The 15,392-nt window shown below is 35.4% G+C and overlaps 1 protein-coding gene across 4 annotated transcripts in view; it reads left to right on the top strand.

The window, feature by feature from the left end:
• Positions 1 to 15,392, top strand: part of AKAP6 (A-kinase anchoring protein 6) — a 457,477-nt gene that overhangs the window by 399,375 nt on the left and 42,710 nt on the right. For all 4 annotated transcript variants that reach the window (XM_057306386.1, XM_048222174.2, XM_026513573.4 and 1 more), the window contains exon 12: positions 11,862 to 12,077. In XM_057306386.1, coding sequence (XP_057162369.1) covers positions 11,862 to 12,077 — 216 coding nt within the window. The remainder of the gene's footprint in view (positions 1 to 11,861; positions 12,078 to 15,392) is intronic.

Below are 15,392 nucleotides of genomic sequence, written 5' to 3' on the forward strand. Positions count from 1 at the left end.
GTGTTTAAAGACTGAAGTTCTTATTACATTTCCTTTTCACAAGGTTCGGGAATATTGCTTTGAGCTAAATAATCATTAGAGCAATTTACCAGTTGGCTAATATTTAGTCAGCATCTTTCTACTACCTAATATAATGGTTGAAGAGTGTTTTGCTGTTATATATTAGTTAAACTTCTAAACGACCCTGAGAGTGCGGTTAGCATTACTGCACGTCTGGAAATACTGAAAACTGGTGGAGTGGAGTTGCCCTGGGTTTCCAACACAAAAGCAAAGGAAAGAGCTAAGAAGCAAATTCCTGGTGATCCAAACTCATAGGAAAATGCCCTATTTAGATGCTATAAAAATAAAATCAGAAATACGAAGTCTGTGGAGCTGTCTATACCTCAGTCTCTTCCAGGTCAGGGAGAAGTAAATGAATAAAGAGAAGGGTCTTTCCAGGGTTGACTTTTTGTCCCTAGTATCATTTTCCTCCTTTTTAGTGGTGTTATTCCCCAAAGCGCAGCTCTCTTCCTGCATTCTTATTGTGTCCCAAGTGTTCTTGAATTCATTTATTTCCCACCTGTAGGATTCTGGAATAAACGAATACTTCCCTAAAATAGCAGTTCCTAGTTGTTTTACTTCAAGTAGCGCTCTGAGCTTTGTAACAAGTTCCAAGAGTGGCTTCATAGGAAATAAACAATATGTTACTCAGAGATAAATTTGGGAAAATAGGGTTTGATGGAGGAGAGGGGTGAGGAATAGTCAACTGTGTATGGATGAGAGAGCTAGAAAAATACCATGCAGCAGAGCTGAGTGAGTCATGAAACCAGTTAGTTCAAGAATCTGCCCTCTCCTATATGTTCCACACTATCCCTGGGAATTCCTCTTAGGTCCTCCTTGCTTCTGTGTTCTCTCACTTTCTCTCTCCTTGCTTTTTCTTGCTATTTCATTCTCCAGGTATGATCTTTACAATGATCCTTCTTTTATAGATTTAGCCTAATGGGTGTATTGTGCTGTACCGTGTCACATAGAATTCTTTTCTTTTTTTCCTCAAGACTATCCTGAATATTCCTTTGACCGGGCCGGTGAATACCCAACATCCATTAAACACGCAGATGAGTTCGGGTAGCTGGGATCAACAGATAATCTAGAGGAGGCAAATCACCTTTATCCATTCCCCCAGAATTACTTTGAAATGATTCCCATGGAATCTAATAAGAGATAAAAAGTGCAGTGGGTGTTGTAAATAGATTTCAAAATGTAATAATGTAAAAATAAATGGCAATTAATGCCTTATCTGCTTATGAAAAGAGCGATTGTGGGATTTTAAGAAAAGGTATTTTGTAGTATAATGGCTACGTTGCACTTATATCCAGCACCCCCCCCCCTGATTGCTAAAAGTTACCTTCCTATAACTGCAGCCTAGTTTAGCATCTTCACAATAATGGACATTCTTTAAAAGATTATTGCCAAAAGTGCATTCTTTATTCCAGGGAGACTCTGTAATAGATACCAGCATTTTAGTAATGATACAAGCAATCTGTAAGCTATTACAGTTTTCTTTAGAGTAACTTAATCTTCATATTGTCTTGTATGTCTAGAATTTTAATAGTGTTTTTAATTTAGAAAAGGAAGTATATAACATATTACTAATTACATGTGAATATGAACTAAGCACATGACCACTGAGCTTGATTCTTAAAAACAAACATATTTAAAAGTACTTAACCTAATGTAGGGAAAGTCACGAAAAAATTAAAGAATACCACACAGGGATAACAATAGCTTTCATGGAGTAACACAGTGAGGGACGGCAATTTTAGAATGGCTATTATATTTTAGTCCACAGCTAAGAAAATAGCTAATAGAAATAGAAATACTCCTTTCCAAATATAATTAATATTTTTCAACACATGAAGGTACAATTAAAACATCAAGTGAGTGTTTGTAAAAGAATGATTAGCTTTTCCCTTGATGACACCATTCTTCGAAGAATTCATAGTATTAACTAATAGTCCTGGCGGCCCTTAATGATTCAACTCTGTTGGTGAGGATGCAAGATTGCAAGAAGAAGTTAGATCTTTTTCTAGGTCAAAGGTCAGGTTATTTAAGCCATGGAGGTTAAGATGACTGGTCTTTGGACCCCACTCACCTGCTGCCTAGATGAACAGCGGGGAGATGATTTTTCTTAAAAAATATAAGTATTCATTGGAAATATTTTGATTTTAAATGGTTATAAGGAATCATTTGGTGTTAGAATCTAGACTTATATTGTCATGTACAGTTTTGAAACTATTTTGGCACACATCCCAGATCTTCTTCAAGAAGCTGATAGAGATGTGCTTGGTAAACCAATTCAGGGGTCTTTAATGCTATTTTTAAAATCCAGCTTTTACATTAAATAAACCAGTTTGTTATTTTGAAAGAAGTTATAATCTACTTAAAACTGTCATTCTCTGTTTCTAACTTGCAATTAGATGGTATTTCCAAAATGTCAGACCTAGATTCTGCTTCTACCATCACCATAATAAAATGTGACAGCCAAGATATTATATCAATACCTTTTCCATAATTAGCAATAAGGATCCTGCCAAGGGTTAACTAGAAAAGTTTCATAAACGTTTTTCTACAAATGGTCCTGAAGGCAGTATTATGCTTTTGAAATCTGCTAATGTAGCAAAGACTCATGACAACCAGGAGACAAATCTATGAGCAAAACTGTTTGGAGAGAATAGTTTTGTAGTGTATGATGTATGTTATGTAAATGAGCTTATTAGGACTCTCATCTATTTTATTATTGGTGACCAATTTAATAGAGGCATTTAAAAAACAATATTTCTGCCTGACTCCTAGAAACGAAGAAGATACATTGATATAATTGAGAGCAAATGATTGCATGCCGTGCCATTTAATCATGTCATTTTTCAATTGCTATTTTTTGCACTTCGCTGCATGCTTATAGAATATTTAGCTTCAATATAGATTAAGTCCTAGGTTTTGCAACTGAGCTGAGTTCCTATATCGACTGATGTTGTCTTTTAAGTTTGGAATCAGTTAAAATATGGAGATGTCATCTGCCCATATTTCCTTTAAAATATGCAAGTCATCATTCGTACCTCACTTGAGGTATTTTAATTTTTTTGCTGTTTTGAAGAATTACCTCTTTACAGTTCCTGGATGGAAAGTCTTATTTGCAATACTTATACACTAGATATAGTTAAGGTTAGCACATAACTGGCTCAAGAATGGAGCCATCAGGACCAAAAGATCTGCTGACCGTCTGCTGGAAACTTGGATGATCATTGGCCTAATGAATGTTTCCTACTTTTGTTCAATCTCTTTTTGATTATTTATATAACTTACATTTTTTCTCAGAAAAGAGATTATCCTCCACTGTCTGCTAGAATGTGAGGTCTTTGTGGGTAGAAAGTTTGTCTTTTTGTTCACAGATGCATCTCAAACACTCAGAACAGTGCCCATTATCGTAGGTATTCAATAAATACTTGTTCAGTGAATGAATTAGTATTTTTTCCATCTCTGCTATCACAACCACCCTGGGTTTAAGAATTGCGTAGATTACTAATTTTTAACAATGGCCTAAAAATGGTTATAATATAGACTCCTGAAAGGTATACTAAAGAACTTGTTGGTTGTCTTAGCAACAATAAATTTATGGCTGTGGCCACGTCTGGTTGGAAACTGGGGACCAGAATAGTCTGAAAATGGAGAAATTTTACAAGCCTCTTCAGCTCTCTTATGAAGGAAATGTAGCATAATGTTTTTATGAATTGGCTTGGGATTCGGGTTGCGTGCGTTATCATCCTACCTTTGCTGCTTATTAGCTGTTTTAGCTCTGGTCAGTTACTTAGCCTTTCTGTCTCTAGTTCCTCATTTGTAAAATAGGCACATGGCAATAATATATATCTCATAGTGCTGTTGTGAGGATTAAATGAGCCAATACATATAAAATACCTAACAAAATACATAGCAGATAGAAATATACAAATCATGCTTATCATTAATGGATGAGATTAGTGAAAAATAACTAAGAAAATAAGCAGAATAGTGTGCTAGCAATTTAATAAGATTCAGTGGTTGTTGGTTATTATTTTGCAGTCAAGTAAATCCTTGACTAAATATTTGAAGAGAACATAACTTTTTAAAAATTTTGTGTTGGTTCATAGACATATAGTCAGCTTAGAATGATCTTTGGTGAAATACATGAAGTACATTTGATAAGTCATGTTTCTCATTTTTCTACTGACACCAACCACACAATAGATTACAATTTCATAAGATGTATATGATTGTAAATGAAACTCACCACTGCAGTCATTAGACTTAACTAACATTCTTTAATTTCCACATTTTCTTCAACTCCTTTTCCACATCCATGCTCCTCTATGTATACTTTTCTGTTTATGTTTTATGATATTTCTAGAAGTAGGACAGCTATATTAAAAATGGCACTGTATTATTTTTATCATATAGCAGAATGTCTTTTCTGTTGACTGAGATTTATAGGTTTGTAGTTATGACTCCATCTTAGGGAATTTTATAGCCATTACTTTTTTTTTTTTTAGTTTGGTTCCCCAATTTTATTGTGGTGAAATATACATATTATCAAACTTACCATCTTAACCATTTTCAAAAGTACAACTTGTTATTACTTTTTTTTAAGAAAGATGTATTTATTTGAGAGAGAGAAAGAGAGAGAGAGGGGTGAAGGGCAGAGGAAGACGGAGAGAATCCCAAGCAGATTCTGAGCGCAGAGCCCAACATGGAGCTCGATCTCACAACTCATGACCCCGATATCAAGAGTCACATGCTGTACTGACCGAGCCAGGCAGGCATCCCTTTTATCCCTTTTTATTGTCAAATAATATTCCATTGTATGGATATACTACATCTTTTTATCCATTCATCCATTGATAAATACTTGGGTTGTTTCCACTTTTTGGCTATTATGAATAACGTGGTTATGGATATTTGTGTGGTTGTATGTTTTCAATTCTGGGCATTTACCTTGAAAAGAAGCTGCTGGACCATATGGTAATTCTATGTTTAACTTTTTGAGGAAATGTCATATTATTTTCCAAAATGAATGGCACTTCTTTGCAATCCCACCAACAACGCATGAGGTTTCCAATTTCCTTATATCCTTGCCAACATTGTGATGTCTGTCTTTTTTATTTTAGCCGTCATAGTGCAGGTGAAGTAGTATGTAGTTGTGGTTTAGATTTGCATTTCCCGGATGGCTAATGATGATGAATATTTTTCCATATGTTTATTGGCCAGTTGCATGTTTTCCTTGAAGAAATGTCTATTTAATACTTTGCCCATTTTAAAAATGGAGTTACTTATCTTTATATATATTTTTATATATCTAATTTTAAGTGTTCTTTATATGTTCTGGATACTAAGTCCTTTATCAGATATATGATTTTCAGATATTGTTTTCCATTCTGTGGGTTGTCTTTTCTTTTTTTTTTATGGTGTCACTTGAAGACCAAAAGTTTTTAATTTTGATTAAGTTGTCCAAAAGTCACTTGTACTCTTAGTGTCATATCTAAGAAATCATTGCCTTAGAAGTCAGAAGTCACTTCTACTTTGGATGTCCTATCTAAAAAACCATTGCCTATCCCCAGGTAATGAAGATTTACTTCCTGTGTTTACTTCGTTTAAAACTTACAACAACCTGATGGGAGGTCTTATCAAAAACCTTCGCCTTTTTTTTTTTCTTTTACTTTGAGGAGACAGAGTCTTCTCTTGACAGTCAAATCACAGACACTTAAAAACAGGTACCACATCTTATTATATTCCTCTTATTTACCAATTCCAATCCTATAATGAAAAGTGTGGAGTTGGGCACATAATTGATGCTCAATAAATGTCTATTGCTGTGAGAAATATCATCCATCTGATCTCTGTCGACCTTGTCCCAAAATAATATTCCAGAATCAACCAGTGAAAAGCATCTTTCAAAGACTCCCAGAGGTACCAGTGTTGCCTCTCATTTTCGCCATCTGCTGTATGTTCTTATTAGACCATGGCTGCAGCATTAACTCCCTGCATCTGATGCCTTGTACCTTCCAAATAATCATCATAGTTTTGTTTCACTATATACACTTTCGAAGAGAAGTTTCTATTTAATTTAGTACATATATATTCATCATATGTATTAGTCATTCATTACTAAATGACTAATTTGATGAAAATTAATAAAAAGGAATAAAATCCCCAAATATGGTATTCAAACAACCTAACATATTATCATTTTTTCTTAAAAGAGTTATTTATTTATTTTAGAGAAAGAGCATGGTGGGGAGGGGCAGAGGGAGAAGGAGAGAGAGTCTTAAGCAGACTCCATGCTCAGCGCAGAGCCCAACCTGGGGCTCAATCTCAGGACCCTGAGATCACGACCTGAGCTGAAACCAAGAGTCCAATGTTTAACCGACCCATTATCATCATTCTTAATAATTATATTGAAAATTCTGGAGATCATCAAGCAAGTACTCATAATATAAAGATACCTCTAGTTGAAAAGATCTATTCATTGATTGATTCATTTTCTTTCAGTAATTCGGTAACAATTAAAAAAATAACTGATCACCAAATGGGCGTGGTGTCTAGACTCTTTGGCTCCAGAATCAGAACTTGTAACTTCTTTTTTATACTTCTAAAATTAAAAAAAAAAAAAAAAATCTGCTCACCTGGGTTCATTCTCTTATCTATAAAACGAAGTTCTTCCTTTTCCTGTAGGCCAGTGTTTTCTAACAAACACCTGTGGTGTCTGTTAAACCATAGCTCATTGGGGCCTATGCAGATTCAGAAGATGTGGAGTGGCAGCAGAGAATTGGCATTTCCCAGTTCACAGGTGATGCTGATGCTGCTTGGCCTGGGGAGCACTGTCTGAGAACCTTTGCTCTCACATCTAGTCACAGGGAGCAGACAAAGAGAAGACCATTGCCCACTTCATGAAATTAAAATGGTAAAATACAGAAAGTGCAAAAAAGGAAAAACACTTGAAAAAGTGTGGGAAACCCTTGCCACAGGATATGGAGCTATTTACTTGTGAATATTTAAACCAGAAGAACTTGCCTGTCTTTTTCACTTTTTTTCCCCTCTCTCTGTTATTTCCTCACTCCAAGTAGATCAAAGGCAAGTCTGTATCCATATATGCAGGTTGAAACTTCTTTGTTGTGCTTGCTACAGAGAGGGCATACTCAGTAGATATTGTTAAGCAATTGATCAATCTAGAAAATAGTGTTATGTTTGACTTTACAAATGGAATTCCTTCGTAAATGGTTTTTAGTTGACAGTTCACCTACAGTCCTATCGCTTTGTTCATATTGACCTACCTAATGATGTCACATTAACCTGCTGAATATAATTATGTAAGATATATAGAGACAAATTGCTTTGGAATTTTCTCAACGAGATTTTTTCTCTGTTTTTAACATATGCTTCGTTTTGGTATTTTTTTAAATGCTATCTAGTTATTTGAGAAAGAGAGCAGGAGTGGGGTGAGGGGCAGAGGGGGAAACAGACTTCCTGCTGAGCAGGAAACCTGATGTGGGACTCAGTCCTGGGATTCCGGGATCATGACGTGAGCCAAAGGCAGATGCTTAACCCACTGAGCCACCCAGGTGCCCAGTTTGGGTATTTTTAAAATTGTATTTTCTTCCTCATCTCTCTTTTCTCTATTTGGTTCTTATATTTTAGTTATCGTGCAGTTTGGGTTTTGGTCTAATTACAGTTCTTTGATTGTAAGCTTATTTATATCCTTTTGTGATGTAGCTGACACTGTTGTTTAATGTCAAGAATATGGGTATACAAGTAAATTATAATCATGTTATACAATATGTATTTATGTGCATGGGTATATATATGTTTATGTTTAATATATAATGAAAAGTAAGATACCAGTATTGGAAGTCTTACCTTTAATGGTGTTAAGCTGAAGCCAGTATCAAAAATGATGTTACATCACATTTGGCTTAATAATAGAGTGGTTTAAACAGTCAAAAAGGTTGACAGAGAAAGGAGAGGAAAAAGAAAAACCCCCATTGCAAAAAAAAAAAAAAAGGAAAGAAAGAAAGAAAACCCCCCAGATAAACCAGAAATACTCCTTTGCATCACCATTGATGAATTGAAAACTAGATTGACAGTTTATAAGTGTGATATAAAAACCTCTAGCCTCTTGGCAATACTATTGCAACGTGTCCAAAAAGATGTGTTTAGAGTGTTGGAGATCTGATTATTGTAAAGGAAAAAAAAAATTGACTTAGAAATTTAGATTTTTACTTTTCTACATTTCTCGTAGCAAGCCTTCCTTTTTAATAACATGAAGAAATTGAGTAGAAATGTAAAATAAAGTAAATAAAAAGTTCATCAGAAATTTAAACACAGCACACCCAAACCATATTCCAACAACCGAATCCCGAAGTGGTACAAGACAATGACCTCCATACTAACAGAGGTAGTCTTGTAAGAAGAAATTGCCTAACAATTACCAATTCATAGGACAACTACATCCAAATCATTTGGAATCTCTTTCTTAGACATATCGATAATTAGTGGGGGGGTTTCTTTCATTTTAGATTTCCTTTCGGTCTTCTTATCTCTGTACTTCTCTGTGAAGGCAGTATGACTATGCTTGGGAACCAACATGATCTCATGAGATATCAAGGAAAATGCTTCCAAATTGGCAATGATGAAAAGCATTAGGAACTTTTCTGTTCCTTACCCCTGTCCACCTGCTTCACTGTCTCTTCTCCCTGACACACTAGGTACCCCCACTGCCCCAGAACACTTCCTTCCCAACCCTTCTGTCTTGAGAACCGCAACCGTTCAGCTTAAACCTTCTGGTTCACGTTGTTTCCCTGAAGATTTCACCAACTCCTCCAAGAGCAACTGTGCTAACTTCTGTTAACACGTCTCTCTCTACGTCACTCTCATGACCACACTTATTTGTACCGTCCACCTTCCGTAGATTCTCAGCTCCTTGAGAAAAGGAGCAGTAACTTGCTCCTTTTTGATGCCTTGGTGCCTGAAACAGTTCCTAGCAGATGGACCATGCAATGCACATTTGAGGAGGTCTGGGAGTCAGGGATGAGTTTATTTTATTTCAGTGTCTTACTTAGATTGTTTAGTTTGGATTTCTGTTTTAAAGTACTTTCCTCTGAAAATGTAAGCCAGAAATAGTTACAATACTTATTTGTTCCTGTATAGTTATATTTAACATTTCTCTGTGCATAGTTTATCATGGAAATAATGTAAGCTACTGATTCTAAGAAACATTGCCAGCAAATGCATTGGTTTTATTTAGTATGTGTTTGTGATTATAAATAAATATGTACATTTTAATGGTTGTCATGGAAACCCATTTATGTAGAAGAATGTTATTTTATCATTTATATCTCCTAGATATTAAAAAATATCAAAAATATGTTGACCATTTAAAATTCCCGATTTTCACCTCCTTTTTAAAGTAGTGTTATTTCTCCATGTACATATAGGATAAATTATTAATCCAGGATATAGACTAAGTTCTTTGGATATTTAAAGTAAAAGAAAAATTGTAAGATTGTGAAGATCCAAAACTTAGATAGTGAATGTTAACATCCCATCAAATCTGATACTGAATGTCAAAAACAGCTTTCACGGTTTTTAAACTACCTAGACTGACTCACATTAAGATGTGGGTTGGGGATCATCTGGATACTAAAATACTGGATACATTCTAGATACTCATAAAAAAATTATGGCTAATGATCTTTATGAAAATTTCCCCTAGTGATCTCACACGTCCTGTTTCAGAACTTTGAAAATGCCTGTGAGGTGAATGAAGCCCATTTGGGCTACTTTGTAAATGTTACCAATGTGGCTGTGCTAACTCCACACATACTGTTAGTGCTGTCCATGGCAAATTTCCATTTGGCTAAGAAACATTGGGACTTTTTGCTGGCTTGAGGAATGCAGTTATTAGTTTAGTCAACTGCAAAGAGAGTTTTGCAAGATCCCATTTTATGGCATAGAAATAGCACTTTTGATTTTTCCTAACCCTGTATTTTAAACAAATTTATAACAACACTAAAATGAAAAATGAAATCCTCAATATTCATATTCACAGGACTCATTTCAACCAATTTCAGTTGGCTACATTATTATCTTGAAGTGTTAATATGGGACCAAAATTTGGCAGGAATTCATTTGGCTTGATAGTTTGATTTGTTCAACAGTTCTAGAGCAAGAGAGGAAATTGAAGGGGTGTGTATGTGAGAGAGGGAGAGACAGTGAGAGACAGAGAGAAAGAGAGAAGATGCATTTAGGAGCAGGGAGGTAGCAGTATTGGAGGGGGAGATGGAAACAATGCTTTTCGCTTTAGTAGGCCCTCAAGTTTTATCATTGAATATCCAGGGGTTTCTCCTCATTCAGCATGGAACAAATGAATAGCATCAGTAAAGAAATTTGTCAGACCTGGTGGTTATATCAGGCGTTATGTAGGAAAATAATAATGAATGCTAGGAAAATAAATAAGGGTAAGTTCAAGAAACATAACTAAAAATGCTGCACTGGTATAAATTGAATAATAAAATTCCTAGTCATATTTTGCCATAAATAGAGGTTTGGGAATTTGTCATTCACCTTATTTAAAATTCAGAAATATTAAAGGTACAGTGTTCTCTCATTACAGAAATAATAGAATTTCAGCTATTACTGAGTGAGGGTCATTTAAATGGCTCTAGCATGTATTATATCAATAAGCAGAACATCTGTATGGAATGTCCACCTGCTGATCTACTACCACTCTGTGCACATTTCAATGAACCGCACTTAATCATTTTAAGACTTCTTCTAATGAAGCCTTATCTAGATTAACATTTTAAGCACAAATACTTTTAGGCATTAAAACTCTTGCACTAAATGAAATTGCATTGTCTTGTTTACCCTTGTTGATTAATAAGCAATCTGTTAACTGTTAGAGCAGTCCAATTGTAGCAGTAGAAGGAGATTAGTAATTCAGTGATGTTTGTGGATATAATCATCATTTCTCCTGAAGGCTTTGAATTAGAATATCACTTACACACTATCCGTAGGCAAAGAAAAGATATAATATTTTCAGACATGTGTACCCACTATTTTGCTTGAATCGTTCAGCTTAGGGTCACTGCAGCAATACAAATGCTTCTGGGGGCAAAATGCTATTTTGATGCATGCATATCCTTCTTAAATTGTGTGAAGGTCTATTAAAAGAAACAGCAACCAACAAATAGTGCAGTAATAATCCAGTATCCTAATTTCTGTTTTCAGAACATTATTGCTTTGTTAACCAAGCTTCGGAAGAGAAATGTTGCTTATCCTTTTTTTCCCCAATAATAGATGTTACGTATCAAAATTTTTGGCAATCTTATTTAACTTTTTCCCAGCCAATAGAAAACTAAACTTTTGGCTCCAAAAAATCTAGGAGTAAATTTGGGAAAATTCCATTTCCTTTTGGAGCACTTTTCTGTCTTTTGTGTTTCCTGTGACCTGGAATCAAAGCATGTCAGTCTGTTTGGCATTCCCGTGACCTACATGATTTATTTCATTAAGTTATGAATTGTTAATCACCCAGGTGTCAAGGTGGGACCCAGCATTTTAGATGGAAAAATCAGTGAGAAGAGGGATGAAGAATGGGATGCAGCTAAATTATTTGGCATGAGTTGGGTATCAGTAGGAGGTCTCTGATCTAAAGACAACTTCAGAGCCCTTCTTGTCTTATTGTTCATAGCTGAGTACATCACTACAATTTGAAATTATGGTGGAAGAAGGTGTTTCATGTTTTAGGGAATTCTCTCTACAAACACGCATAGATCGATCCCTCTCTTATGTTGCAGTCCCTCTGTGGTGAAATCAAGCAGCGACGTCGTGGAGTGGCCTCCATCCTGCGGTTATGCCAGCATCTTCTGGATGACCGGGAGACTTGCAATCTGAATGCAGACCACCAGCCTATGCAACTGATCATTGTAAATCTCGAAAGAAGGTGGGAAGCCATTGTCATGCAGGCTGTCCAGTGGCAAACACGGCTACAAAAGAAGATGGGAAAGGAGTCTGTGAGTGATTTCTTTTTTAAGCATAATGGTCTCTTATTTTTCTCAGAAGAAAAAAATTATTTCAGGGCTTGGAAAATGTATTCAACTTACAAGTGGTTTTGCAAACTAAAGGGATAGACATCTTCAACTACTCAATGAAATTCCATTTGTCATAGCGCAGAGGTTTATTTGCCTACTAATAAGAAGTGTTTCAGTGTATCTCATTGTCTTTAAAAAAATCACATGAAGATTTTCCTTAATCTTACCAAACTAAGCCATTAATTCCTTCAGTGATTCCTTCACCAATGATATTCTTTAATCATACAATACCCCATGAAGATTTTGTTAGAAGGTGGCTTTCCACTCTCAAAGCATATGTAGCAATGTGTATGCTCTACAGATAAAGTATACAGCTTACCATCTCATTACATGATGAGTTAACAATATTTGTACAACAGACTCCACTCTTCCTTCATGGAGCTCCTTCCAATAGAGGTGCATTGCTGAGTGCTAGCAAGTTTCCTCTTCGAGGTTTAATGCAGTGTTCAAGGTAGGGGTAGAGATCCCTTTTAAGAATTTCCCAAGTTAATTGTAAGTTCAAGCTGTTGCTACATGAAGGAAGTAAATGTGACTAGACTTGTTTAATAATAATATAGAATAAGCCCTTGTCCATAAAACCTCCATATACTAAGGGAAAAGGTTTATTGATAAAACAATTGCATTCCTCAAATAACCTTGAAGTCAGTGTCCATTAGTTGAAGGCCTAAGTCTCATGTTTGACTTACATAAATGAAGTACATACATACATACATACATACATGGAATGGAAAGGTTTTCTTATGTGTTTGTATTATCAGTTCTATGTCTTTGGAAAGTCCAAGATTCAAAATTGAAAAATCAAATGTAATGATCTTGCTACATTAAAAAAAAAGCCTTCTCCTATGAATTCTAATGTTTAAAACACATTAATATTTGCTGTCTGATGAGTTTGGCATTGGGGACTGGGAACAGAAGGGACAATGAATCAGTAGCCTTCTCACTCTTTCTGCATCTGTAGCTATGTTGAGTCTAGGGGGCGATTTTATCCTTAACAGTTCAGTTTAATTGTTTTGAGCTGAAGTTGTTAAATTTCTTAAGACTTCCAAGTTATTACCAGTAATCAGAGTCTATATAATTGGATGTCTTTTCTTGAAATGACCTGTTTGTTTTGAGGCTGTTTAGCTGGAGTATTTCCTTTTTCCTTTCCCTTTCTTTCCTCTTTCTTTCTTTCCTTCTCTCTCTCTCTTTTTTTTTTTTTTTTTTTTTGAGTTTTGGGAAGGGCAAAAGAGGTTATTTTTTATTCTATAGTTTGAAGCCTCTAAGCATGGTAGTGACCATGATAAAACTTACACAAAAACCATCTGTGCCTGGAGAAGCTTTGACATTTTGGAAGCATTCAAAATGCTTTGGAGGAGACAAAAATGGCTTTCTTTGGGGATTTATTTGAAATCATATGATCAGGGATACAAGCCTAGATCTCTGTGGACTAGATGTAGACATTTTTATCCTGCTTCTGTGGTAAAGGTAAGCTTTCACTTGAAAACCCTGGCTACTTCTTAGAGGCTCAAGATAATACATAGAAGTAGATATACATTGCAGATAGAGAAAAATTTCCCCTTTTCTTTAAGTTAGCTCCTGAATGTGTAGGTTGTTTGGAATGACGGAGGTAGCAAATAAGGTCGTCTGTGCTAAATAAGGTTGAAAATCACTGTCAAGAAAAGGATAGAAGAGAATGGGACTAACGCCAACAATGCAGTAAGCACAGGGTACCTCATTAAGTTGGAGATATTTCTTGTTTCTGATCTCTGTTGGTTGGATAAAGAGTCCAGGTTGCTTTGATGGGCAGGCAAGTATTTGACCATTGTGGGAGGCTGCCAATGCAGAGAATCAGAAGTCTCTAAGTGGTCTGTTTGCATTTTATCGTATGTCCCTGCCCTCACGTCATCCCCTTCTTGTGCACAAGGACCATCACTGCTAGGTTTCCCAGGCGTGGTACATACTTGCACATGGTAGGTGTTTAAAGATATGTGCTAAATGAATGAGTACATGCTTTATTTCATAAATTTTGTTTTATTCTGACATTTGGTTTAGAGTTCTATCTATATTCATTATCAGTGTTCATATTCCCACAAGATGGCTTTGAGTATTGTTACATTTCTATGAGAATATTCGCCTTCGTGAAACCATGAAGAAATGTTCTGACCTTTCTTTTTGTCTGATAGGGACAATGTTTCCAAGTTCTAAAACATGATGTGAAGTATCCCATGGTATACTCTTTTCTTCAAAAGTTATTTCTGAGGGAAGTTCTGTATGACGTATTGGATAAAGTGGTTCTAAACGTGTGGGCTAGGTTCTGATACTGAGGATTAGAAGCTCTGATTCAATCACTGCATTTTATAGAATTTTCTTCATTAGTCACTTTGGAAATAGCTTATATAAGGGATGTCACTTAATCATACATGCCGTGCTCCTTATTGTTCAATTTACATCTGTTTGGGTGATGATTTGATTACTATTAGTCTTCTCCGTTGGTCTGAAGAAAGCAGCCACATAGCCAGTTTCTGCTCACCTTTGCATATCTAAAGTCCCACATACTACCTAAGACTTAATAGGTACTTCATAGTATTTATTAAATAAGTGGATTTTCTCTACGTGACACTCTATAGTAGTCAGTATTAGATATTCAGAAGTGAATAAGATCCCTTCCCCCTTATGAAAAAGCATACCTAGAAAGATAATACAAATGTACAAATTAACTATAATACTAGGCAATATTCACAGGTAATTACTGCCTTCCCTCTTACAGTTAACACTGACAAAAATATCGAAAACCTTTCTATAATATTCAGAAAAATTCAGTTAAGTGTATGAATGTCAAACAAGCTACTCTGTTGCCCCTAACTAGGTAAATAATCAATATATTTATCTCTTTTTTAACAGTTGCAAGAAAGCAAGAGATCTTGTATTAAATTCCCAAAAACGTCTCTCTCCCTTATGAAGATTTTGAAATTGCATGATTATTTGACATTACACTTGTTCTTCATATATTTAAACTCTTTGCCCAGACTTACTTTTATCTGTGTTACCTGTAAAATTTATCTCTGTCTGTACTTTTCAAGCTTTAATTCTAATTTTCATTTGATTTGTATGTTGTTGTTTTTTTCCCTAGTCTCCTGCCTTCTTTCTTTGTGAGACAAAGAAACCTGAACTTTGTTCCTTTTACACCTTTCATTGATTCAGGCCCATATCTTAACTGACAATACTACACATTTGTATTACCTTAAGCCAGCCCATCTG

Source organism: Ursus arctos, unplaced genomic scaffold (assembly GCF_023065955.2).
Source record: "Ursus arctos isolate Adak ecotype North America unplaced genomic scaffold, UrsArc2.0 scaffold_37, whole genome shotgun sequence".
In the NCBI taxonomy this organism is placed as follows: Eukaryota; Metazoa; Chordata; class Mammalia; order Carnivora; family Ursidae; genus Ursus; species Ursus arctos.